Below are 27,228 nucleotides of genomic sequence, written 5' to 3'. Positions count from 1 at the left end.
ACAAACAAGACGGTCAGATTTTCACTGAGAATTGTCTGGCAGGTCTTCATTCAATCAGCAACTGCCGGTCAAAAAGGAAGCATTTACAAGTGAAATGGCTACCGAACACGAAGGTGATATGAGTGAAATTTCGAGTCTAACTGACTCCAGCGATGAAGGTAAGGTGAACGAGCTATAGCTTTGAATTCTGGTTCTTTAATGTTAACATTATTCATGCTTTTCTCTCAAAAACCTACAGGAAAAAAGGTGGTAGAAGAAGTGGTCGAAGCGGTGGAAGAAATCGACAAACCCGCTTATTCCGATGAGGATCTTGAAACGTTGGTGGGCTCCATCCGCGGCATGATTATTCTGTTCGATTACGACGACCAGGACTTTAACGAGGAGGTGTCCGAAACGATCAAACTGTGGCTGACGGACGTGAACAATCCGTTGCTGTTTATCTTTTACGACGGCAATCGGTTGTCCGCATCGCTAGCGTTCCCGCTCTGTCCCATCAACGATCTGATGTACTTTATGCGCGAGCAGGATCAACTGTTCAATGTGCTGGAGCGGTTCCACGATGACATCATGTTCGGGACGCTCCACGGTGACATCGAAGGCTCGCTGCTGGTCATACTGGAGCAGGTGTATGGGCCGATGATACTGTCGAACGCGGATTGGTCGGAAAACGTAAAGGCAAACATCATCAATGGGTTTAATGCGTTCATGACGTACCTTACTGAGCTGCACTACAAGCTGTCGGGTATTACGCTGCTGTACGTGCCACGCGAGGGTTCCGATATGGAGGTGCAGGAGGTAGTGCTTAATCGTTCGACAATCAAGCGGCTCGAAGCGGTAGTGATTGACTGGACGGGGCAAATTAGGGCTACGCTGAGCGATACGCAGCATTTCGTGCCGGACGATCTCGTGTGCCCATCGGATGAGTACAGCTTTTGGCTTTATCGGCGTAAGTATGGGCGAATGAGAGGAGATACTTTTGGGTTTTATAATTAATCCCACCCACAGATGAGGTGCTGTCAGCCTTGCGGCTTCAATTCAAGGGCCCCAATGTGCAGCACATCGTTCGCATTCTCGAGCTCGCCCAATCGCTCTACATAAAGCATCTCAAGGACGTGCTGGAGGATTTGGATAAGGAAATTGAAATCGCCGAGTCGAACATTCCCTTTCTGAAGCTGTTGGTCGATCCGTGCTTTGCAATTGGGACGCTGGAGACCGGGGACGACTTTTGTTCGCAGATGATCTACGTGATGCATATCATTCGCTTCATTGGACAAGAATCCAGCCATCTAAACAGGGACGAAAGCATTACGAAACTGTTTCTGTACCTTAGCAACGAAATCGTGGCCTGCTGTATGCGAGGCATTGACATCGAGCGTATTCTTTCGGGAGCACCACGGTACGGCATTGAGGTGTGTCGCATGAAGATTGAATGTTGCGAATCCTACAAAATCATTTACGAGGAGGTAAGCATAAATAAGTGGATCTCAGTCCAAGAAAAAGTTTTTAAATTAAACTTCCTTTCTCCATAGATGTTGGAGCACTTTAAGGATGAGTTCACGTGGAATCTGGATTACGCCGCCATCTTCAATCGCATCAATGCGTTTCTGCAACGGCTACACGATATCTTGGAAATCTGTGACGCGATGCTCATCTTCGGCAAGTACGCGGACAGTACGTCCTACACCTCGTATCGCTTCTTTTGCAACAATGCGGACGAGTTTGAGCGACGCTGTGAGCAGGTGGAGCGCATCTTCCACAATGCCCTGGAGACGATCGAGTCGGTCGGCAGTACGATATTGGACATTAACAACAAAGACTGGTACCGGTACGTGGGCGAGTTCCGGGAGATGCTCAAAAGCCTGGACGACATTATAGAAAACTTGCTGTCGAACGTGTTCCTGATGTCGGAGAATTTGGAGGAAAAGCTGAACGTGCTCGTAACGCTGCTGAACTTTTACAAGCGGGAAAACATTCGCGAAAGCTTCATGCGCAAAATTGGCGAAGTGTGGGGCATGCTGAATGAGGAGATTATGCAGCTGTCGAAGGACATTTCGTCCGGTATAGCCGAGTATCCTGCGCTGCTGCCACCGCACGCTGGTCGTTATGCCGTGCTGAAGATGCGATTTGATCATCTGACACATTTGCGCACACTTATTGTAAACTGTCGCTTCTTTCCGGAGCATCCCCAGCAGGAAGAGGTGCTGGCACTGTACGAAGCGTGCGAGAAGCAGGTGAAGGCGGCTCTGAAAGGTTTTAGCGACTCTTGGAGCAAATCGATCACCACCGAGATGGCGTCCTGGTATCATCGTAATCTTATCTGTAGAAGCAATCTCCGGCCGGGTCTGTTCGAGGTGAACATTGAGCGTCGACTGTTGGTACTGTTCGATGAGGCGTACTACTTCAAAACGCTCGGCGTGAACATCCCGATGAGCCTGGACCTGGAGAAGCATGAAAACACGCGGCTCACATTTGACAACGTGTTGCGGTTGGTGCTGTACTTCAATGGGGTCGTTTCGTCTATCTCGGACAAGGAGCGGCTGTTTTTTAAGCCCATGATTCAGCAAACGGAGCGGAAGTTGGAGCCGATGCGCAGTAAGCTTACCTGGGAGGAGGATTTGAGTGAGTTCATCGAGGGGTACGTGGTGAATGTGCGCGAGCTGCTCGAACTGATCGAGCTGTACAAGCGCGAGAATCACAAAATCGTATCGCTCGTAGAACGAATCTACGCAATGATTTTCGTTCGGTTCGAGCAGCAGCAACATCCGGTCAGCGTGGCGCAACTGATGACCGGTGTGGCCGAGCAGAAGAAGGCTGTTTTTACAGAGCTGCTCGAGGTGCTGACGGAGGTGAGCCAGCACATATTTAACGTGTACGACAGTCTCGGGTCGAACATACGCAAGATGGGCAGCATTTGGGAGCAGTATCTGCACAAAATTGACAAGCTGCTGCGGGCGGCCATCTTCACATGCACACTCAACACGCTGCGTGGTGTTCAGACGGCAATCGAGAACGTCCATGCCTGTCCGATACTGATGATAGAGATACTGTTGAAGCGGGAAGGCGCCGTTTATGAACCGTCGGTGGAAGTGGTCGAGCAGACGCTGCGCCGCCTGGTGGAGGAAGTTTGTCTGACGATTCGCCCGGTTCCGAGCATGGCCCGGCGCTACCAGCTGGACAGTGGAGAGCGTAGCTTCTATCTGCAGCTGCTGGAACATTCGGAGTACCTGCAGATCTCGCGTTCGATCGATGAAACGATCAACGACACGGTACGGCTGCTGCGCACCTACCAGTCCAAATGGAACGTGTTTCGGCCGTTCTGGTGCGTCGACAAGGCGGCGTTCATTGAGCGCTTCAAGCTGACGGCCATGACGTCGGAAGCGTTCCAGAAGAACATTGAAAAGTTTGAGGAGCTGCAAAATCAGCTCTCGACGCAGGGCGATTTTGTGGTGTGCCGCAGCGTGGAGATTGATGCGCTGAAGCTGAAGTACGCCCTCACCGGTCACATTGCCGAGTGGCAGACGAACTATATCGAGTATCTGAAGTGCATCGCGTATGGCAAAATCATCGGTAAGTATGCCCCAAAATCAGTGAAGACTTCCTGAACTAATTGCAAAGGTTCGGTTCTCGTGCACAGATTTCAACAAAATTTTGCAGCAAAATATAGAAGAGCTTCACCACGAGCCGCTGGAAGTGTACGAGCTGAAGCGGCTGGAGGAGCGGTACCAGGTTTGCTACGACGAGCTGCCCGCCAAGGAGCAGGAAATCGCCATCATCCTCAAGTACTTTGTGGTGCTGGAAAAGTACGTCGCCGATCTGCTGCCGGAAGCGTACGCGCTGCGCCACAACATCGACCAGATCTGGGCCCAGTACCGGGCCGATCTGAAGGCGATCCGGGAGCAGATCGAAAACTACCAGGATCAGTTCAAGCTGTCGATGACCGGAGCGGCCGACGCGCTCAAGGTGGACGCACTGGAGATGCTCAAGATGCTGCGCGAAGAGATGCCCACCGCGGAGGACTCGTAAGCGTGTGGGCAGGGCGAGGGTTGGACAAAATGACGAACCGCTGCAATATTACGGGGGGCTTAGTTTATGACCCCTTCCATGGCAGGGCAGCGTGTCTAATGGTTTCGCGTTGGAACCAGGCACATGCCGACGGGAGTCAAACGGGTGCGGGGATTGGGAGGAAAAACTTTTCTTTGTTATGTCGCTGCGCTGCGCCTGTTGTGTATGTGTGCGTTTTTTATTTCTATTGCCATTCCCGTAGGACTCCGGACGAAGCGTTCGAAGCAATTGACCGTTTAATGATGCAATTGGAAGAGTTAGAACGCCGCGAGCGCGAGATCGAGGAGCGGATGCGGTTGCTCGGTGTCGATTATGTGCGGTTGCCCGTAAGTTCTATGCTATGGTCATTATTTTATTCCTCTTTTGCTTCCCCTGCCAACCATGCCCCTTTTGCAGCTTGGCAGGCGTTTTACTTCCCCAATGCCATTGTTCTCTGGGGTAAAGTGCAGCCGAGTCGGTACATACACACACAACCATTGGCATTGGTTGGTGTGAAGTGGATGGGAAATGCTCTCTACAGCATCAACTGGCTAACATTTTGTTCCGATTCAATCGGGAATGCCGTTGCTAATGATTTAGACGGTTAATATTAGTTACAATCGTTAAATGGCGAAAAACAACGCTGCTTTAATCGTACTGTAACGATGTTTAGACTTGTGTCTCGTTAAGCTAAAGCGGCTGTGTAGTTAGCCATTTACTGAGAATGCATCTACCGACAGGATGTGAATTGCGTGATCTAATTTTCGTTTTAATTCTTTGCACGTAGTTGCACTTTGCTCTTACTTGAATGACGATTTGCTCATGTTTTTATAGACAAATGGGTCATCGTAGACAGTAATTCACACGTACAACTAAAAGCTTGAATTAGAACAGTCACGCCAAATTCTAATTTAGTGTCGATGGAAACAGTGAAAGAAAGTATAAAAACAATCTTAGGAATCGATAAAATAAGAAAATAAAAGTGTTCTTAGATATTGATAGCTGAGATCCGAATAAGATCCGAATAAGAACCATTTAGCAAGAAAATAATTGTACTGTTTACAGGGTTTCCCACGATTTATTGGTTGGTTCCCATCATTTTTTGGTGGGTTCTCATATTTTTTTGGTGCGTTCCCACGATTTTTTGGCCGTTTACCAGAATTTTGTGGTCCAATTGTATTGATATCCAATCGGAAAATACCAATAAATTATGGGAACGAACCAAAAATCTATGGGATACGGTCAAAAAATCGTGGGAACGCACCAAAAAATCATGGGAACTGACCAATAAATCGTGGGAAACCCTGTAAATGCTAAACACTTACCTCACCGTTAGGCTCTACAAGAAATTCGCTCAAAACTAGAAAATCTGCGCCAGGTGTGGATGCTGGTGAAGGAGTGGCGTATCGAGCGGGACCGTATCATGGCCGAAACCTATAGCACCGCGGACGAGATCGATCTGCACATGCTGTCGGGCCACTTTCGGCAAGCGTACGCACTGCTAGCGGACGGTCCCATCAGTCAAGAAGAGTTCGATGTGTTCCACCGGGTGGGAGCAGAAATCGCCCACTTCTGCACGACGGTTACGATCGTGTGCACGATGCGCGCCTCCTTCATGCAGGAGCGCCACTGGCAGAAGGTGAAGGAAATTGCAATGTGGTAAGTACATTCAGTTGCGAATTGGAGCAAATAAAAGAAACTTACCCGCGCCCTCCATGTGCTCAAATTGCGATGTGTTTGTAGCGAAGATGCCCCAGAGCTACCGGGCGTACAGTGCAGCTTCCAGACGATGACCGCGCTGGCACTGTACAGCTACGAGGAACCGCTCCTGGACCTGTGCTACGCCGCCCGCAAAGAGCACGAGGTAGAGCTCGACCTCGAAGCGGTTGCGTTGCGTGTCCGCGCAATTGAATTCACCATCCGGCAGCCAGCGGGCGGTGGTGGCTTTCTGGAACTGCGCAACCCGGCCACCCACTTCCGAACGCTGGCGGACAACATCGGGATCATAAATCGCTTGCGTCGATCGCCCCATCGCCATCCGTACCAGGCGCTGATCGATTACTGGGAGCACACGGTCGGCCTGCTGGACGAGATGCTCGAGATCGTCGTGCGCATGGTGGCCGAGTGTCGAACGCTGCACGAGCTGCACCGGATCAGCCGCGGCACAGCGCCCGGCTCCAAGCTGGACGCGTTCAACGATGGGTTTCGCGCCGCCTTTGCGCAGTGGTGTGAACTGATGCGCTACCTCTCGACGGCCCGGCTGGTGGAGGACGTGTGCCCGGTGGGGCAAGAATTTATCGCCGAGCTGGAGTCGGTCCGCAAGCGGCTCAATCAGCAGGCGGACACGCTGGGTGAGGTGCTGCGCGAGCAGCGTGCCGTTTTCCCGCGCTTTTACCTGCTCTCCGACCGGCAGCTGATCGGGCTGATCGCTGCGCCGCTCAAGTACGCCCAGCTGGAGCAATCGTTGCCGCTGCTGTACGAAAACGTGGCCCGGTTTCATCTGCTCGATCGGGGCAAGGCGGTCCCGCCGGGCGTGGTGGGAGTGTACACGGGGGATGACGAGTACGTCCCGTTCGTTGGATCGTCCCCGCTCCCCGATGCACGACCCGGGCCGGATGGTGTGGCTGAGCTCATGAACCAGCTCGAATGTCACATTCGCGATGCGATGCGTGATTTATTGTGGAGCTGCCACACCGCCCTACGGAGGAACTACTTCAAGCGGGTCGAGACGGGCTGGCTGCGCAGCTGGCCGCTGCAGCTGTGCCTGAAGAGTGTCGAGCTGCAGCAAACGCTGCATACCAGGAATGCCTTGGTGCAGTGCAGTCTGCTCGGTACCAAGAAACCGTTGAAAATGTTACGCGCGCTACACACAAAGGTATGTAGCGATGGTATCCTGCTGTCGGTTTTCAATCTGCAACGTCGTTTGATGTGTTTTAGCATCATGGGATATAAATTTCACGATCGTCGTTGTTAAATACTTACTGCATGTGCCTTGTCTGCTTCCCTCAGCTACTTCAAGAACTGACGGCTTCGGCACGCACGTGCAGCGAACGCTGGCAGTGTAAGAAGCTGTACGATCTGTTAATTCTCGAACTAAATGCAAGAGATCTGATCGAGCGGCTGTGTCGTCGGAAGGAGCTCCACGGGCTGGAAACGTTCGAGTGGGTATGCCAGTTGCACTCGCACTGCTATCCGCCGGGTCGAAAATGCGTGATCCAGCTGTTTGACACCCGCTTTGCCTACGGGTACGAATGCAAACGCTCCACCGAACCGATGCTGCTCACACCAGTAAGCGAGCGGGCACGAATGGCCACGGTGTGTGCGCTAAAATTACGCCAAATTCCCCTCCTGCTCGGCACTTCCGGTGGATGCTGCGGCCGGCAGGTGCTGCTGGAGAGTTTGGCCCACTCGGTCGGTGTGTTTCTGCTGACACTGGAGTGTGACACAAGCTCCACCCCGGAGGACATGATGCGCATGGTGCGTGGGGTGAAAATGGTCGGAGGATGGTTGCTGTTGCGGTGCTTCGAGCGCTTGCCAAGCACCATCGTAACCCAAATCGCTGACAACGCTCGGGAAACGGCCATGGCCGTACGAAAATCGATAACGACAAAGCGAAAGTTAAGCTGGGAAGAACGATCCGGTCGCTTTCGGCTGTTTGCACTCACCAGTTCCGGTTTGGGTCGCAAAATGGCGCCACAAGAGCTGGACCGAACATTGTTCCGCCTGGTACACATAACCTCCGTCGATCGGTCGAAAGTGCTGGAAGCGTGGCTGTGGCTGGCCGGTTACGATCACAGTGCACGAATTGCGAAACTTTTCGAACTATTTCTTCGGCAAATGAAACTATCCAGTCCGTACTTTGCCGAGGGAGGGATGTTTTCACTGCGGCAACTAAAACATGTCGTCGAGGCCGGGCGGCTTGTGCAACAAACGTCAGCGGCGGATGTAAACAAAGCGGATGAACTGTCAGTGCGTGACTGGAGCGAGGAGAAGCGAGCGTTTCTGGCTGCGTTCTGCGTGAGTAGTCGAAGGAGTGTAAACATTTTAGAGAGGAAATAATGGAGAGTACAATTATCCGTTTGCAGAATACTTTCCAGGGTTGCTTTTCTGAGGCGGAAATGCGGAACTGCCATCGTAATTTGGTGCTTGTTTTCGGTCCATTTGCTCCACAATCGCAAAGCAACGAAGATGAGCTGAAAGAGGTTGTGCAAAATCAGGCAAAAGCAATGCATTTCAGGGTAATTAGCAGTAAATCTGATAACCACAGCCAACAAATCTCATCTTCTTTAACATTTACAGCTTTCAGACGGTATGATTGACAAGGTACTGCTGCTCCATCAGGCCCTTCTCGCCGACGGACGCCCGATAGTGGTGACGGGAGCGGCCGGTACGGGCAAAAGTGCCTGCATCGGTATCGCCCTTGCCATATCGAAGCCCGCCTACGAACCGACCCGCATCCTCCCAGCCACTCTCCGCCATTCCTCCCACCCGGCCGCATTCGATCGCGGCTGGCTGGACAGCGTCATCGGGGCGTGCCTGCATCCGCCGCCCGGCTCGGAAGAGTGCACCGCTGGTAGAAAGTGTTTGATATTCGATGCCGTGCCGTGCGGCGAATGGATCGATTGCATCGCCCAGCTGGCACTGCGGCCCGGGCACTATATGGGCTGCGATTTTACCCCGATTAGTGCGGCGTCGTCGTCCAGCGGCGGCCCTGACCGTGGCGTGAAAGTGATCGTCGAGTGCGTCGGGCCGCTTGATAGAGTAACGCCCTCGCTGGTGTCACATTTCGCCCTCGTGCACCTCGGTGCCGATGATCTCGGCTGGTCCGCGCTGGTGCACGTTTGGCTGGAGCAGAAGGGCGAGCTGTTGCTGCGCCAGCGATTGCAGACGCTGGTGGAGAAGTATATGGCGGGGCTGCTTTCCTTCCGCCGGTCCGAGTGTCGGACGGTGGCGAACATCGGGGACGTGTCGGTGGTGCGTACATTCTGTCAGCTGTGTGATAGTTTGCTTGCACCATTCGATACGAGCAAAATATTCCGCCCGCAGACGGGCGAGGAGCAGCTCGAGCGGTGGTCGGAGGCGCTGGGGAAGGTGTTCTTTTTCTGTGCCGTTTGGTCCATCGCCGGCTCGCTGGATGATGCTGATGGTAGCCGGGGTAAATATGATCTGTTTCTGCGCGAACAGCATCCCGAGGCGGGCTATCCGTTGAAGGGGAACGTTTACCAGTTCTACGTTGACCTTCCGGAGGGCGCGTGGCGACCGTGGGAGACAAAGCTGCCGGCCGAGCTGTCGGTGAACGGTGCAGTAGGGGAATGCATTTATCGGAGGTATGTCAAACTTGACTATCCCACTGGTCGATGGAATGTTTCTGGGGCGTTTGCGTCAACGCGGAAATGACGCCCCAAATGAAATGTTCTCAGTATTTTTTCTTCCTTTTCTTTTCCACAGTGCTCACACGATCGCGCATGAATTTCTCGTGCGTGCCCTGATGCGGAATGGTGCACCCGTGCTGCTCGCAAGCGAAACGTCCGTTGGAAAGTCCGTCCTAGTGAAAGCCATTTTAACCGCGCTCGACCCCGCACACTGGTCCTCGATGCGGATCGTTCTAACGCAACGCACCACAATACGCCAGCTACGCAATCGGCTGCGTTGCCACGCGCTAAAAGTCATGAAAGCTCGCCTCTATCCGGCAGACCGCAAACAAATGGTCTGCTTTTTCGACGATCTGCACACGTCCGTCTCAAACCCGTACGCGGTGGATGAGTTTACGCGTGGCTTTTGCGATACGGGCGAATGGCACGAACCGGGCGGCAGCACCTCGATGCGCATCGAGCAGTGTCAAACGGTGCTCGCCATGCGGCTGCACCGTTGTCACACGCCAACCCAACCCGTCATGCAAAGTTTGCTGAACAAATGTCATCTACTGATCATGACACCGGCGGGCGACGAGCAGCTCGGGCAAATCTTCACCGATATGATACGGACCACCGTGCCGGCGCAACAGCAACAGCACGCTGCCGTGCTCAGGCTGCTGGCGCCAGCGACGGTAGACTTTGTCGGGCGCCTCACGCGACGACTTCCGCCCACGCCGGCCCGGCTGCGCTACCAGTTTTCGCTCGAGACAATCGCCTCCATAGTGCGGGCGGTGTGCCATTGTCTCGGCGATGCCGTTGCCCGGGACGCTTATCTCGCGGAAAAGGCGACGCTGCTGCGGCTGTGGATACACGAGTGCTACCGGGAAACGTGGGACCGGCTGGAGCGGACGGATCACAGACGGTACTACGAGCTGCTGAACGAAACCGTGTCGGGCCACTACGAGGTAACGCTGCACGGCCTCTGCCCGAACAATCAGAGCCCAATCTTCACCGATCTGCTGGCGCGGACCGAAACTCCGACCACGAATCCGCACGAGGACGTGCGGGATATTAATCAATTGATGTAATTTGAGCTTTGAAAAGGGTTTAGAAGGGTGGAGTGGTGGTGGAAGGGAAAGAATTACATTAAATGCATTTCTCTTCTTACCCCCTCCGTTTGTTAGACTTCGAACCGAGGAGCGCTGGGCTGAAGTTTCGGACGATTCCACGAAAAACCTCCTCATTCACCGAGAAGCCATAGAACACGCGACGAAAGTGCTGCGCAATGTGCGGCTCGGGCGCATCGGCTCGATGCTGATGGGTCTCCCCGGTGGCGGTCGGACGGTGGTTTGCCAGCTCGCAGCCCGGCTCGCAGTGCACAGGCCGATCACGTACCATCGGATGAGCGTAACGGCACGGGATGGGCCGGAAACGGTTGAGAGCGAATTTTTGAACCTGTTCCAAGTGTGTCTGGGCGTACAGCAGCAGCAGCAGCAGCAGCAGGGTTGTGTGTTGGCGCTGGTCAATCTGGACGACATTGTAGAGGCGGGACCGAACGAACGGCTGATGGAGCTGCTCGGCGGCATAATGGGCGGTGAAGAGCTGGGCGTGCTTTTTTGCGAAAACAGCTCCGTTGGGGTACCAAATGGAAGCCAAAACAAGACGGGCGAAGGCACGGAAGACACGGCAAACACGCCGGACTGGCGGAAAGTACGCGCCAATTTACACCTTGTCCTGTGCTTACCCTTGGAAGTGGGCGCTTATAGGTGTGTGTGTGTTTGTTGGTACATCCGTTCTTGACCTTGGATCCGGGGGTTGGAGAGGTTGTAACCAGCGCACAGTAGCGCAATCGTGCAACAACATTTCACTTTCATTGCTCATTGTTTCTTCTCGTTTAATGCACTCGGCGGTGGGCTTGTTAGAATCGTTCTCCAGCGGTATCCGTCGTTGGCGCGCGAACTAACCGTGGACTGCATGCACGACTGGCCGGAGGCATCACTGCTGGAGATTTCCAAGAAGTACCTGCTCAGGAACGTACCGCTCGATGTGCCCATCCAGGGCGCGGATGGTACAGTCAAGAAGGTAAAGGGTTCCACTGTTGTTTTTTTCATCTTCCCTTACAGCATCTCTTTTTCCTTTTTGTTTTGCTCCGTCTTGTGTGTTTCGTCGTCATCATCTTTGGGCGGACGGGACGTGCAAAAATGCGCTTATGAGTGATGCTGCATTTGAGGCTGATCAAACGAAACGTTACCTCCATGGGAACCTCCTTTCAGGGAAGCATTCTTGGTCCTGTGAGGAGTTATGCAAATGTATTTTTTTGTGTGTCTTCTTTACATGCGAGACACGAGAGTTGCGAGAAGAAGGCAAAAATGGCAAGAGATAGAGAAAAAAAAGATTGTGTCACCGACGGAGAAGCCGACTAATTAAGCAAACAAACTCATGTTGACAGCGCATGGTTTGGGGAACAGGAGGGACACGGTATCAAGAAGCTGCTTCGCATGTTGCTGTGTACAACAAGCCCGGGCGGTGGGGCTCTTTGGTAGAACGTAGTTGAGTTGTAGTTTGTCTGATCGCTACCAGATAGATACGAGTACGGGTTGTCATCACGGGGAGACCGACCTTAGCATCTTGAATTGAGTTATTATCTCCCGTTTGGACTGCCCGTCGTTGGCCCGGGTCCGTTTTTTGTAAAGCAGGCAAAATTATTCACCCCATGTTTACACAATGCGTCTTTCTTTCCAGGCCCGCCGGAGAGAAAGCTTGGTGCAGAGCACCGAGGAGCGGCTTCAGATTGCGACGCATGATTTATTGTTTCGCATACATTACGCCGTCCAGGTGGAGGCGACATTGGCGACCGCCGCTAAGCGAAATATAATTGCACCCTGCAGCTGGTATTTCGAGCTGCTCGATACGTTCCAAAGGTCAGCCCATGTTTGGGTTACTTTTTTTGGGCGAGATTAACAATTTGAACTTCCTTTATTTTACGAATTTTGTTGTTTGTTCAGAGTGTTGCGTGAGAAGCGGCACGAGCTGCAGGCCCTGCATCGGAAGTTCCGCGTCGGCATCGAGCGTATCGAGGACGCGACGTTAAAGGTGGCCAATCTGTCGGCCGAGCTGGAGGAGCGGCAGCGCGAGATAGCCCTGTTCCAGGTGCAGCTGGACGAGTTTCTCGAGCAGATTGAGCAGCAAACGCGGGAAGCGGACGAGCAGACGGAGGAGGTGTCGGTCAAGCGCGTCAAGATCGGTGCGGAGGAGATTGTGTGCAAGCAGCTGGCGGAGGTGGCGGGGGCCGATTTGCAGCGCGCCATGCCGGCGCTGAACGCGGCCGTCGCGGCCCTCGATTCGCTCAACAAGAAGGACATGAACGAGATCAAATCGTACAGCCGGCCGCCGACGAAGGTGGAGCTGGTGATGGAGGCGGTGATGATACTGCTCGGCAAGGAGCCGACCTGGGCGGAGTCGAAGCGGCAGCTCGGGGAGCAAAAGTTCCTCGACACGCTGAAGGGCTTCGATCGGAACAACATCGCCGAGCGGACGCTCAAAACGATCAGCGGGTACGTGAAAAACCCCGACCTGGAACCGGACAAGGTCGGTACCGTTTCGAAGGCGGCCAAATCGTTGATGCTGTGGGTGCGGGCGATCGACAACTATGGCAAGGTTTACAAGTAAGTGAACGCTTTACTATCGAAAAGTGTGTGCGTTAATGATGTTCTTTTTCGCTAGATTCGTTGGACCAAAGATACGCAAAATGGAGGAAGCCAACGCGTCGCTGCTGGAGAAGCAAAACGAACTCGCGGCGGCCGAACGCAAGCTGATCGAGCTGGCGGAAAAGTTGGCCCAGCTGCGGGCGGAGTACGAGGCCAAGATTGCGGAAAAGTTGCAGCTCGAAGAGACCGCCCGCCAGATGGCACTGAAGCTGGAGCGGGCTCGCAATCTGGTGGACAATCTAGCCGGCGAACGGACCCGCTGGCTTGGGACCAAGAACGAGCTGGAAGGCAGCTACGCAAGACTGATCGGTGACACACTGCTAGCCGCTGGCTTTCTTACCTATCTGGGTCCTGTAAACATTGAAACACGTGGCAGCTTCCTATCCCAATGGTTGATTGATCTGGAAACGACGGAAATGCCATTTACCCAGCGCTTTTCGCTGCGATCTTTCTTTTACGATCCCGGCGTGCTGATCCGGTGGCACGAAAATGGACTGCCGCCGGACGATTTTTCGGCGGAAAATGCAACCATTTTGATGAAAAGTACGCGCGTCGCGTTGATCGTTGATCCGCAGGAGGAGGCCCAGAAGTGGCTGCTCGCGGAGCTGGCGGGGAACGTTCGGTTGGTTGACTTCGATGATGAAATCTGTGAATCGACGCTGGTGGAAACGTTCGAGCAGCACACGCCATTGATGGTGGAAAATGTTAACCGAAGGAATGTGAGCCAGCTGGATGAGTTGTTCACGCTGCGAGACACGGTGACGGCGACGTGTGGAGCGTGTCGTGAGAAGGCTCAAGCTCAAAAGAAGGGTGACGAAGCGGCACATCCATTGTATCTGGTTGGGCAGGAGTCGGTGCGGATGTCGGGAGCTTTGGTGAAGCGGGTCAATCAGCTGAGCTTCGTGCTGGGAGCGGAAGGACTGGAGATGAAAATGCTCGGTAAGTTTTGTGTCTCTGTTTGAGAATGCGTTACAATGGGGTTCGATCCTCGGTCCGTGGTGTTATAGATGTCGGCGAGTCCATTAGACCATCGAGGCACTCGAGCGTTCACTGCTTGCTTGCTGCTTTTTATTCACAGGTCTGCTAGTACAAAGCGAAAATCCCTCCCTTGAAGAGCGAAAAGAACTGCTCGAGCAAACGATTCTTCAAAACAAGCAAACGCTCGTCGATCTGGAGGAACAGATACTACGCATCTTGAACGAAAGCAAGGTACCCCTGCTCGAGGACGAAGAGCTGTATCAGGTGCTGCAAAGCTCGCGCGCGACATTCGAAACCGTCTCGAGTGGGCTGCAGCAGGCGGAACAGACCCGCATCGAGATCGAAACGTCCCGCGAAGTTTATCGATCATGTGCGGCCCGTTCCGCGCTGCTCTTTCTCGTCCTTGGCGATCTGCAGCTATTTAACCCACTGTATCGCTACTCGTTGGAGTGGTATCAGGCACTGTTTTCGCTGTCCCTGGAGAAAAGTGGGCGCGTACAGCAGGTTGCGGAGCGAAAGCGACGAATCGATGACTATCACACATTCAACGTGTTTCGGTAATGATCGTGTAGCTTGAGCGGTTGGTGTTGAAGTTTGAAATTTCGATAACTTTTGCATTTCTGCAGCATTGTATCTCGTGGATTGTTCGAAAATGATCGAAAGCTGTTCGCGTTCTACCTGTGCGTTCGATTGCTCTTTGCCGATGAAGCGCTCAGTACAAGAGAGTTTCGTTTTCTGGTATACGGAGCAGGCAAAATTGATCGCCAGGAGCAGATGGAAAATCCGTGCCGCAGCTGGCTGTCCGATCTGCACTGGGATCAGCTGACCGACCTGGACCGACTGCCCGGCTTTCACGGCATAGTGGAATCTTTCGCCGAACTGCCAGAAGACTGGAAACAGTGGTACCTGTCATCACTGCCGGAAGTGTCACCCCTGCCCGGCAATTGGGAGATAAATTTGAAAAAGTTCCAAAAGTATCTTATCGTGCGTAGCTTGCGGCTGGATCTAATTGAAAGCTGCATGAACGATTTCACCCGGGACACGCTTGGCCTGAAGTACGTCAGCGTCCCGGTGGGCACACTGGAGGACGCATTCCGGGAGTCTTCCGCCCACAGTCTGATACTGCTGCTCGTGCGGGGCAGCTCCAATCCGCTGGCAAAGCTCGAACGGCTGGCAAGGAAAGTGAACGGTGCGGGCTCGTCGCAGGACGGTGGCAAGAAGTGTTTCGAAACGTTGGCCATAACGGAGGATCGGATGGAGGCGTTCGTTGGGCTGCTGCAGCGATGCGTTAGCGACGAGTCTTGGCTGTACGTAAGCGATTGTCAGCTGGCGGAAACGTTCCTGAAGCAACTGCCCCACGTGATGGCGTTCCTGAAGCGCACCAATCCCAACTCCAAGTTCCGCCTTTGGCTCAGCTCCAAACCGCACGAGGCGCTGCCGCTGTCGGTGCTGCAAAACTGCATCAAATTAGCATACGAAGAGCCGAAGGTAGGTAGTATTGGGAAAATCGTCGCCGAAAGGAATGGCAAAACTGTCAATCAAGGGCGAGGTTTGGAATTTGCTCATTGCTCTTTCTTTTGCTGCTTCTTCTCCCCCCTCCAATCGCACAGGGCATCAAGCATCATATGGGCAATCTGTACGACGAGATCGGCGAGGCACGGTTCAAACAGGCCACAGCGGCGATGAAGCAAAGCACCACCAAAACCTCCTCCACCGAGGCACACTACAAGCGTCTGCTGTTTGCTATGGCGTTCCTGCACGGGCTGCTGCTCGAACGGAACAACTTTCAGCAGCTCGGCTGGCTCGAACCGTACCATTTTGTCAACAATGATTTTTGCGTAGGTGTTTTGGGGTGTAGAACAGGCCGGCGATGCATATTGCCTTCCGTGATTTAATTCTTTCTTTATTTCTTGGCATTTTTTTTTGCTCTCCAGCTTGCGGAAAGTTTGCTCGCGTACGGGCTGGAGAAGCTGCTTGTGAAGAAAGCGGTCGATCCAAGGCTTCAGCGCGGCCGCCAGGGTGGTCGTGGCGATGGGAACGGTGACGTTAGCATCGAGGACAATTTTCATGGTTTGGATTTGGAGGACGAGCAGCAAGAGCACGATGCGACGCCCTGGCAGTTTTTAAAGGGTGCCGCCCTGGAGCTCTGCTACGGTGGTAAGTGAAAGTCCAGCCAGGATGGCAGTCGGTGGTTTTGAGCGCTGGGTTGGGCTCTGATGAGGGTTGGGTTAAAGAATATTTAAGCAAAACTCGGTGCTGGGAAGGTTAATTTGCGACTAGGGAAAGGAATGTCTGTAATTGCACTGTTGGGTCAGGCGAGGTTAAAATGGGAGATCAGAAAAGGTCATCCCGTTTATATCTTGTTACGGATGATGTACGATGTTTTTTGCACAGTTCCGGTGGGTATTTTGATGATGTAGGATGGTTGTTTTTTTTCGTTCATTTCCGGAGGTTTGGTTGATGAAAGTCTTTTATGGGGTCATCGATGATAATTTCTAATTGCAGCTAACTATCTTAAGTGTGTTTGAACAGGAAGAGCAATTACGTCGTATAGCTATTTGTCTTTTGCGATGTAGCATTTACGACCACTCCTTATAAATTATACATTCAAGCCGTTCAGTTTGATGCTGTTTTCCTTTCCCCGGTACTTGACCTCCCCCAACAAAGCCTTAAAATCAATGCTAATTGCAACAGCTGGCCTACAGAAGGTCTGTTTAGAAAGGGTTTATTCTTCCATCGTCATAAGTTGACATCATGTGACCCTGCCAACTCTGCATGAGCTTTACCCACTGTTGGTGGAGCCAATATCTCCAAAACTTCAATATCATCACTCCACCGCCTCTTTATGAATGATCACACCACATCAAAAAGATGCCGACCGCACACTCAATCGAGATATGGCTGTCTGTTTCAATCTCTGGAGGACGATTTTTGGCTTTTGATGCTTTGATTCGTGCGCTCGAGTGCGTGTGTCTCGTCCATCGTCTCTAAACGATTGACTGCGGAAGGTTAGGGTTATAATGATTTTATTATTAAACAAAGCCAGTTTCTCGATGCCGCTTCCCGCCACTGGATCGTAAATCGCCAGGCCATTCAAAACAATTGAGCATAGATGAACGATCGAAACACACTTTTCGTCAAAGACCTCCGTCAAAGCGATGAGTGTCCCGGGAGTACAGCCTCTCACAGACCTGCTCTGGCCCCGATGGTCAATGTCATGGTTAAGAGTTGTAGACAGTTGCAAATTACACTTCTTCACGAATGGGAAAGGGAATAGAAATCGAGCGATTGGGCAGAGAGATGGAGAGAGTCAGCGGACGAGACCAGAGCAAAATCTGAAAGTGAATCGAAATTTGTTCAATTAATTTCAATTAGCACAAATCGCATCTTGCTGGGACCGGCGCATCTACGAGATCTACGCAGAGGAGCTGCTCCAGCCGCAACTCTTAACGCCGACGTTGACGACGGCCGCCGCTACCACAGCAACGTCGCTCGGGCGCGGATGGTTCCGGTTGCCGCGGGACGGACTATACCAGACGTACACGGAGTTCATCGCCACCCAGCTGCCCGACCGCGACGGCATCGATGTCTTTGGCCAGCACGAGAACGCAAACATTAAATATTTGAAATCACGCTCCGACTACATGCTGCAGATGCTAACCAGAGTGGGACAGGACCCATCACAGCAGCAGCAACAGCAGCAGCAGCAACCTCACGTTGGACAGGATCATGAGCGCGTAAGTACACTTTCATGTTGGTAAAGCAAAGCGTTTGTGTGGGTAAGAACCTTGGGATTCCCGGGCGTGATTTTATGGTCCTTTATTTGCGCTGAGTCGCAGGGGTCGGCAAGCAATAGTAACGAGCTTTTAATTTTTATTCCGGAAAGTATTCTTCGGTTGCATAAAACTATTTTATAATTCAACTTATATTTGTTGGGACTTAAAGCTTAATAACTTTAGTTTAATATTCAAAATAGTATAGAGTATAGTCTAATTGAAAAACATCCGAAAAAAAGTATTATAAACAGTAAATAATTTACAGATTTGAACATATCAATCGAGAGACTAATTCAGAAATTAGCAAACATCCAAAATTTATTGAAAAAAAAAACTATGAGAGTCTCTGTATCTAAAACGATTGCCTAACCCTGCCTTCATCAGCACAAAGTACACAGAAAAAGATTGTATCGAAAAAAGTAGTACAGTTGCACAAAGAGGAGGAGGATGAACTCACGCTACGTTTGCGTTTAGTTTTCGTTATAGTTTTTCTTCCCTCCCTCCCTCTTAAACAAACTCCGTGTCCGACTTTCAATTCTTTCCTCTGTCTTTCTTTCCATTCCATTCTCACCACATCGCGCCGGCAAAACGCAGACGAAGCAAACAGTCTCGGACCTCTTATCGTCACTTCCTGTTTACCTGGACTACGAGAACGCGCTCCGCATTGTGGGTGCCGGTGCAAACAGTACGCCCGTGTGCGAGGCCCTGCTGGCCGAGGTGCGCACCTACAATGCCATCCTTGGCCGCATCAAATCGGACTGTGACTGTCTGGTGCGGATGCTGACGGGTGCAACGAACGAGCTGCTGGACGAATCGAGCGGTCGCTGGAGCGTGCTGCTTGCCGCCCTCCAACAGAACACGGTCCCGAAACGGTGGGCCGAGGGTGGCGCACAGGAAACGCGCCCGTGCGTACGAACCATTCGGTTATCGCTTGCCGATTGGATGCTGCAGCTCCGGGAGCTGGTGCGCTACCTGCGCCGCTGGACCGAAACGGGCCAGCTTCCGGCTGAGATTGTGCTTGGGCGCTTCAACGATCCAAGGCGCTTCCTCAACGGGGTGCTACAGGTAAGTCAACGCTTTTTTTTTGGGACTTGCACGCATTGTCACGCAAACATTCGAAGATTGTTTATGTCGGGGATTGTTTTTTGCGCCCTGCAAAACACTCACTCTTGCTCTGTTTTTTAGCATCATGCACAAGTGTACCGTGTTCCGTTCGAAGATCTCCGCTGGGATGTGACGATCTTTAACACGAACAAACCGCTGGAACGTATTGCGATTCAGGATGGCTTCATTGCGTGGGGTTTGCTGCTGGAAAACGGGAGCTGGGACTGGGAAAAGCAAACACTGGCCGTGCCGGATATACTGGAGATGACGTGCCCGATGCCACCGGTCGCCTTCCGTCCCGTGCGACGTGCCGGCAGTGTTGCAATGGGAGCAGCCGAAACGTTCGCTCCCTACCAATGTCCAGTGTTTTACAGTTCCGAGCGCAGTGAAGATTCCTTCGTTCTTTCCCTCCCACTGCCAGTCGGGGAGCAACGGGATGAACAGGGCTGGAACATGTTCAATACGGCACTGCTGTTGAACGATTAGAACTATTTTTGTTGGGTTGTGCAGTGAAAACACACGCTTTGGTTTTGATGTTGTGCGATTGAAATGTTGATTTATTTAAAAATTAATTCATTACAAAAAAAAATCGAAACGCGTTTACAGCTAGTTCCGATCGGAAACACGCGCTTTTTCTGTCGTAACGGGCTTTCCCATTGGCCTGCTTGGGCGTATGTGTGTGTACGATTGTGTATGATTAATGAGCTTGTTTGGGCAGCAGCTTGCTAGGGGCGGCGATGGATTTCCTAGAGCTCCGTACCCCGATGCTGCGCGGCGCAATACCGGTGGCAAACAAAGAGGATGCATCAAGTATTTCGCAGCTTCTTACGAGATATACGTACTGGTAAAAGTATAAGTGTAGTAATACTATCAATCTTAAGTGACTAGCATCTATGCTTAATGTGTAATGTGAAGCGGCGGCGGTAAAACGTGCGCGTGCCTTCGTTCCTGTCGCACCGTTTTTCTGTTTCTGTTCTTGCACTTGCCATTTTATTCTACGTCGAGCGCCGTATTCGCTCGCTGGAGTCGTTCCACTATTATAGATATATTTATACTGTTTGCCATCGATTATCCGAAGGGCGTTGGAGAGGCTTTGCAATGTAAGATTGGACTGCGGGAGGCAGGAGGGCGTACATTTGGAATAAGCTCGATGCAGTTTGTCGATGCGAAGTTAGCACAGGTCTCAACTTGGTCGCCAGTTGGGGCCCCATCATAATGCGAGCAACAGGATTAAATAGAAGGATGGAAGATGATAGACACGGGAAAAACGATGAACTCTTTTACAGAAACACACACACACACTCTCTCTTTTGCTCGCTTCCCTAATCTGACTGCTTCCTGCTTATATGTACAACATACTCATCTAAAACACGGCTAACAGGCTAAACTCAAACACTACCACTGTAACATGCGCTCCAATATACTCTACTAGCAGCCACTAAACTCAACGAATAATGTCAGCGCAAAATGTTGCACGACTTGGGAAAGGCTCTAAGTGGATTTTCGAAGATTGTCGATTACATATTCTCCCATAAACCAGCAAAATCCCATCAGCGCGCGAGGAGGGCAGCTGTGGGGTGCTCTGTGGGCGCTGTGGCGTTTGCGACTAAACTAAACGCTTATATTACGATATATTGGCTAAACATGGCAGGAGGAGGGGACCGCACAGCGCAGAGGGCTGTTGCTGTAGTCATCAGGATAATAATACACCTTGTGGAAATAGCGCTGAATAACCACCTTAATTCCTACTCAAGTTTCGCTCTCAGTATCTCCCTCTTTTCGTCTGTTTCACTCACAGATCTGTGCAATGTCTTGCTATAAGAACAAAAAAGGGTTCTCCTTCCCGAGTTATCCCGCCTGCACGTCTCGCTTCGATTCGGTGATACTGGGAGGCGTGATGTTAGTTCCAATGTGTTTTGGTAACGTGTTTTGATGGTACGCGAGCTCTCTACTGGTTGATTCCCTTCACCGGTACAGCGAGAACTGTTCGTTGATGCGATCACTTTTCTTCGGACATCTGCCCTCGTGCGAGTTGTAGATGCCGTACTCGCACTGCGGAACGGTACACCTTTTACTTCGGATGCATCTAGAGAAATAGAAAAAAAGAGGGAGAGAATGAGAGAGAGTAGAAGGTACAAACATTAAAAAGAATTCTTCAACTTCTTGTACATTGAAGATGTCATACGACAGTTTGTGTACTTTAGAAATCCTATCAAAAGCCTTTGTAAATCAGATCATTTGAGTATCTGACATCTCTTAGCACCGTAGACTTGCTACTTACTTGCGCGTTTCCATGGAAAAGCTCTCAAAACCTTCCTTAAACCGAACGCAGACCTGATCGCTGGACAAACAGTCGCAATAGCACGGCAATGTGCCGTCGTTGACTGATTTGAAGGGTCCAGGACAGGTGCAGCTGCTGCTGCTGCTACTACTACCACCCGTTCCTTCGCTTCCCTCAGCACTGTGCTCCAGCAAGTTGTGGCTCTGCATTCTGACGCTACTACTGCTGCGCTGTACGCAATGGCACTCTGTGTGGTTGCTGAAGGTAAGCGCAATCGTGTTCTGCTGTCGTTGTCCTACGTTTTGCACCTGGAATGTGTGATACACCGAGCAAAGAGCGATTAATGTGCGATTTGTGGGATATTCGAAACAAAGAGGTTGCGTTCATTCCTCCCCCGGAGGAAAGGGTATGAAAGACAAAGAAAGCGTTCGTTTTGTTGCTACTACTTACGTAGGAGTCACTACTCACATAGAAGTACAGCTGAACTTCGCTAGTCGTTTTGGGGGCGCAGGTTTGCGTTGGGCCACAGCACCCGGTATCATCCTCGCAGCGATGCAGTATCGTACACTGGGGCGTAAACAGCTTCGTACGGTCGTTGGACGCGGGAACAATCCTCGGCTTTGGTACCTTGCACATGCCTTCCCGTATCATGCGCTCCATGTGCTGTTTTGCCTGGTGTCGTTCGTGCTGACTGTTGCTGTACGCACTGTAGGACCGTTCGACTGCATCTTTCGTGCCAAAGTTTGCCTGCTTGTAATCGGTGAACGATTGATATCTACCGGGATAGGCCTGCAAAAGAAGAGAGGAAGAGCATGAAATGACACCTGTGTTGGTCAACTTTGGCGGGCGGATGTGTTACGTGATTGGTTGGGACAACTTTATTCAACGCCGCCCTCACAGACACACACCGGACTGGGAGACTGGTATCAGCATACGGAGCACACAAATGGATGTTAAATTAAGTTAATCTGCCAGTCATTTGCACCTCACACCTTCCTTTTTTTTGTTGGTGTGGCACTAAAAACCGTAGTTTAGGACGGCCAGATGTTCCGAAAATGCGTTTGGACATCATCCAGTGAGCAATTAATCACTGTGATATGGTGCGATGGCTTTGTTCATTCAGCCCGCTTGCCTGCACAGCGATTGATGCACACCTCTACGTAAGAAGCGTTGGTGCTGCTGGAAGGTCTCAGCCGTAATTTGACGTTTGATGCGATTCATAAATATTTATAACTCTCCTCATCATCTTCTCGGAGACACATTCGCTTTGTTGGAACTCGCCACAACGTGCAATGGCTAATAAATCCTTTCACCCAGGGCGGGCGTGGGATATTCACAGCTTTCGGAGCAAAGGGAGAGCGGGACCTGGCCCTTCTTTACCAGTTTGTGGTGAGTATCAGCAGTATCCTCTTTCCAAATTTTATCATTTTCGACACACAAATGCGCCGCCCCTAAAAACCAATGAAGAAGCGGAGTCGCAAATCGGAGGCGAGCCCTGCGCGTTCGGAATAGGAAATTGATATTGGCGTGGAATATTCCCACAGTGTTTGAAGAAGCGAGGCATAGACTAACGTTGTCGAATCATGTATCCCCGTCCCCGGCTTATCAGAAACGGAGTCCGCATCTCATGTAGCAAACATGGCTTCTGTTGGTTTTTACCTACTCTTCTGACAAACGAGCGAGTTCGGGGCCCGGTTGTACTACGGCTGTCGCACACCCTGGTGCTCTGCTGGTGCGTTACGTTAATTAGCATGTCGTTTAGAGCTAGTCAAGCATGTGAAAGCAGTCACGGCGTATTTGCAACTTAATCCGCCGGAGCTTATCTTACAGCAGTAAAAAAAAACCTGTGTAGCCCGCTCTACTAAACGTTGGTAAGAACTGGTAAGATTAACCGTGTCTAGAGGATTAGTGGCGGACGGGGCCCAAGAAGTTGTGCTGCCCACCCCAACATGCGGTGCAATTTAGTTTACCGGTGTGGTGTGGACTAAATAATCGAATCGTAAATACGACACCTCGTATTCAAAACGATCACTACCAGAGCAAAGGGTATGCTGGGGCAAAGTGTGGAATACCTTTGCCGATTTACTTTAGTCAGGTTTGGTGAAACACGTTTTATTGGCTTTAAATGGGTAAACTTTGCTCCGAAAACCTACAACAAAAGACTTTGAGAACGGTTCCGAGGACTTTAGGGGACACTTTTGCTTCGTCATACTTTATTTTGTTGAAATATGTGGCCAACTTTATATTCTCGCTTGTACAGGAACTAAAGCATGTTCGGGCAGACAGTTTAAGACATTCGCTGACGGAGCAATAAACTTTCGCTTCATTGCAAGCTACTAAACGCCAATCGTACGGCTGGTTATGTCGGAATGTCGCCGGCCGAGAAGGATGACTTTATTGCACCATGCCATAGCCACAGTCCGTGACAGACAATTGATTTAAACGCGATTCTAAAGAATTTTAAGCCCGTTTCCTTAATAGGTGGGCGCGTACGGTACTCGTCACAGTCGATTGTTACAATGCCAGCAAATAGAAGCAGGACGGTTGTGTGTGTACACCAATCAAACACAACAAAACGAAACAACTTTATGTGCTGTTTTGTTTTACTACCGGAAAGAAGTGCCATCAATTTTGCTGCAAACTTCATTGTGGTGCGTAAGGTTTTTAATGCATTCGCAGAAGCTATCGGCTACATTACTTTCCTTCCACTAGCAATTGCAAGCAATTGCTGCCATTACATAGAAAGCGAACTATACTTTTATCCCTTCGCTGCACCTCCCTCCCCCCCCCCCCCCATCCAACCCGGGGAGGGCTGTTATCGTTTGTTTTACTCATACTTGTCACGCAAACTCCGCTCTTTGCCGTGCGCAAATGGTTTTGAGCGGTTTTTCGCTCCTCAGCCGGCGGCGGACACACGAACGATGATGATGATGATGCTCCCATCCGACAGTAAATTCATCTAGCGTGCGGCGGCCGGCAGACAGAACGATGCACCAGAACCACTCCGTCCAACGCGCTGCCATCGATGCATTGGTTCACACTGGGTGACCGACCCATGCGTCGTAAAACATATTACGAGCTTTATGGGTGCTTTTCTGCACTTAATATTCACGGGGCGCGCGCTCGCTCGATGATCGCCATGCTGCAAGATGCCGCTGTAACAATGACCCATGACTCATCGTATCGAAGGCGAAGAAGAACGAGGCAACATAAGGTTTCCTTGGTGTGTTTTTTGTGTGGTGATGCGATCACACCGGTTAACCTTGCTGGCTGGCTCGCTGGCGGGTGGTAAGGTTAGGGAGGAATGCAATGGGGTGGAAGGTTAGGGCCAATCCTTTGGACCCGTTTTTTTTCGTGCCAGAGAGCAAGGTTTGGCTCCGCCGATGCTATGCCAACGTGCTATGGGACGTGCTTCTTGGTAACGACTTAAAGCATCCAGAATCTGTCTTTAAATTGCGATTGCAAAAAAGAGCTCTTTAAACCACACTGCTGGCAACCAAGACACCGTGTCAATGAACGGTGTGTGATGAACCGGTACCGTTGCATCTCTTCATGGTGTAAATAAATAACAACATTTCTCACACATCACCAAACCAAACCAAACCAACCAACAACGTGAGAAGACACCTTGATCTTGTTTCGTGTTTGGCGAGTTCTTCGCTCGAACCAGACCGAACAGACGGTGCCAGACGGTGTTACGCTTCCGTTTCCATCTGTTTTTGTACTGGTGGTTTTGCCCCTCTTCCCGTTGATGTGCCACGATTTTTGTCATTTACTATCCGCTCACATGGAGAAATTATTCATTTCTTTCCACCCCCCGAGTACACAAAACCGCGCCGAGTTTGTGGTTGGGAAATTAATTTACTATTCTGCTGGGTTGGGCGGTGTTGTCTGGCGGGTCTGGTGTGCGGGTTCGTAGGAGAAGGAGTTGAGATAGTTCTTTCTTCTTGTGATGATCTCGAATGGCTGGGAAAATGGTGACAGTAGTATGATGACTTTGTTTGGGTTTGGTGTTACATTACACTTGCAAAACATGTACTATGACTCGTGGAGAGGACAGTAACTGTCGGTAAAACGGGGATGTGGAAATGATATTATCATAATCTACAAAAGCATAAGCATAATTTATGCTTTACAAATGTTTGTAATAGAAAAAAGTAAACTAGTCGTTGAGTTTTGAGTAATAATTTAAAACTTGGTAGTAATTTCATAGCTTGTATAGTTTTTCCAATACATTCCTCCACACAAATAACATAAAAGTAGAAAAAGCATTAACATTGGGATTTTGTACCGCCAATTGCATACTTTGAGGCGCATTTTGGTTTTCTGTATGCTTAAGTTGTTTTTTCTTTGTTTAATGAATGAATTTTGCTCTCTTGTTCAATCAAAAACTAAACTTGATCATTATTTTGTTTCAGATTTAACCACATAACCTAAATAACAATTATGACACTGAAAAAACTAAATAAAATGCTTTCCAAGTGAACGAGTAACCACTCGGCAATAACCAATAACATCCAGCGTGAAACAGGATTTGGCTCAACGAATAGAAAACAGAAGCAAAACCGCAGCAATTCCATCGATGGTATTATCCGTTGTCAAATATTGTCACCAAAAAAGTTTCGTTTTATTTTTTCCATCCCCTTAATGGTTGTGGATCTTTGGATGGTGTGGCAATGGCGGAAAGTTTGGTCCGTGGTGCCAAATTAACATTTCGTAACACCTCGTTTATGTTTGGCAACCGAAAGGCGAAAGTACGCTCCCACCTGTGCTTTCTCCTGGCTACCTCTCTCTCTCTTCACCTCTTAATTCTAACAATCTAATGCCAACGAAATGGAAAGTTTTTTCTCCCACCCGTCAACGACCTTCCTCCCCCGATGGTGGCAAGCATCCCGGCGGGTGTTTTTGTCTCTCAGTTTTGGTAGATAATATTCACCTTCATCGAAAATGTTCTAATATTGTTTTTACGCAAACACGCAGCGCACGACACCACACGCCAACGGAAACCATCTTCGGGTGGAGCCAAAAACTCCGGTCCAAGGAGGCACCGCGACTGAGCGCGAATGGAATGAAATGGAATAAAGTCAATGGCGTGTGGCGTGAAAATGCGTGTGTTTTTGCGCGAATGCCCCGACAGCACAGTAGGCAATGCGCCGAGCACGCTGTGACAACACGCTGGCGTGCTGTGTTGGGTTGAGGTGGGCTAAATTAAGGCCATCTGTCGAACGGCATTCCCAAACTCCGGACGGTTTATGCTCCGTATGCTCATCCTCGACAACAAAAACACGTGGCGTAGAAGAATGCCATCATCCCAGGGGCAGTGCGCTCTGTCTCTCTGAAATGTGTTCAAAAAATTGGAAAATCGAAACGAGCGCCGCCAAACTTTTCCACCCCATAAACGGTTCATTTATGGGGCAAAAGTTTTTCACCTTCACGGAGTTTGTGGTGTGGTCATGTGAGTGCAGAGGTGAGAGCAAAAAACTTAAATTAACTCGCTGCTGCTGCTGTATGTGTGTGTGTCAATGTGTTGTGATAGCTGATAGCTACGTACGTAGGAAAAACTTCTCAATCAACTCAAAATGTTGAAAATGGACACACAGTGTGAAGAGTATTTTCTTTTTTTTTTGTAATACGAGAACCACCGTTTTAGGTTCGGTGACGTCCCATCTTCCCACCCGAGGGCAGATGATGATGATGACAGAAGATGATGATCTATCTCAACACGGAATGGATTGAGGGATGAAAAGCAAATAACAAACTCCCCTGAGCGGCGGCGAACGTAATGTGTACGACACACATCTTGGAAGTTGGAAGGAACGCTCTGATGAGGATGATGATGGTGCGGCGGGATGATGATGGACAGGTGATTTGGTGATTACTTTTTATCGATCCTCGCTCATCCCGGCGACGGGTCTAAGATGAGAATGAAATGTTTATCGAATTGGCCGAACGCCGACGCTCCCTCGCAGCACGCATACTACAAGGGC

The 27,228-nt window shown here is 50.7% G+C and overlaps 2 protein-coding genes across 8 annotated transcripts in view; one reads left to right on the top strand and one right to left on the bottom strand.

The window, feature by feature from the left end:
• The first annotated feature begins 48 nt into the window (after window positions 1–48).
• On the top strand, window positions 49–19,495 carry LOC121595651 (dynein heavy chain 2, axonemal-like). The gene is made up of 24 exons (XM_041919777.1): window positions 49–158; window positions 239–946; window positions 1,006–1,463; window positions 1,530–3,567; window positions 3,635–4,019; window positions 4,265–4,388; window positions 5,378–5,700; window positions 5,785–6,916; window positions 7,051–8,058; window positions 8,127–8,279; window positions 8,341–9,368; window positions 9,490–10,479; window positions 10,580–11,161; window positions 11,318–11,477; window positions 12,138–12,316; window positions 12,401–13,060; window positions 13,119–14,041; window positions 14,181–14,637; window positions 14,707–15,568; window positions 15,691–15,918; window positions 16,015–16,237; window positions 17,456–17,817; window positions 18,451–18,921; window positions 19,042–19,495. Exons 1-24 carry the CDS (start codon window positions 95–97, stop codon window positions 19,444–19,446), a joined length of 13,923 nt encoding a protein of 4,640 aa, XP_041775711.1. The 5' UTR covers window positions 49–94; the 3' UTR covers window positions 19,447–19,495.
• Window positions 19,496–20,040: 545 nt separating this feature from the next.
• Window positions 20,041–27,228, bottom strand: part of LOC121595652 — a 61,410-nt gene continuing 54,222 nt past the window's right edge. For 6 of the 7 annotated variants that reach the window (XM_041919780.1, XM_041919778.1, XM_041919779.1 and 3 more), the window contains exons 4-6: window positions 21,692–22,030; window positions 21,242–21,549; window positions 20,041–21,046 (exon numbers count right to left, since the gene is read on the bottom strand). In XM_041919780.1, coding sequence (XP_041775714.1) covers window positions 20,926–21,046; window positions 21,242–21,549; window positions 21,692–22,030 — 768 coding nt within the window. In that variant the 3' untranslated portion in view covers window positions 20,041–20,925. The remainder of the gene's footprint in view (window positions 21,047–21,241; window positions 21,550–21,691; window positions 22,031–27,228) is intronic. The other variant, XM_041919785.1, reaches the window with a different exon arrangement.

Source organism: Anopheles merus, chromosome 3R (assembly GCF_017562075.2).
Source record: "Anopheles merus strain MAF chromosome 3R, AmerM5.1, whole genome shotgun sequence".
In the NCBI taxonomy this organism is placed as follows: Eukaryota; Metazoa; Arthropoda; class Insecta; order Diptera; family Culicidae; genus Anopheles; species Anopheles merus.
This window is presented reverse-complemented; position numbering and strand designations above follow the sequence as displayed.

What these genes read in the sequence shown, in the direction of transcription:
- LOC121595651 (XM_041919777.1), top strand. Translation starts at nt 95, where the DNA reads ATGGCTACCGAACACGAAGGTGATATGAGTGAAATTTCGAGTCTAACT. An exon ending in CAGCTTTTGGCTTTATCGGC is followed by an intron (nt 947 to 1,005) that starts GTAAGTATGGGC and finishes TCCCACCCACAG; the next exon opens with ATGAGGTGCTGTCAGCCTTG. An exon ending in GTGAAGGAAATTGCAATGTG is followed by an intron (nt 5,701 to 5,784) that starts GTAAGTACATTC and finishes ATGTGTTTGTAG; the next exon opens with CGAAGATGCCCCAGAGCTAC.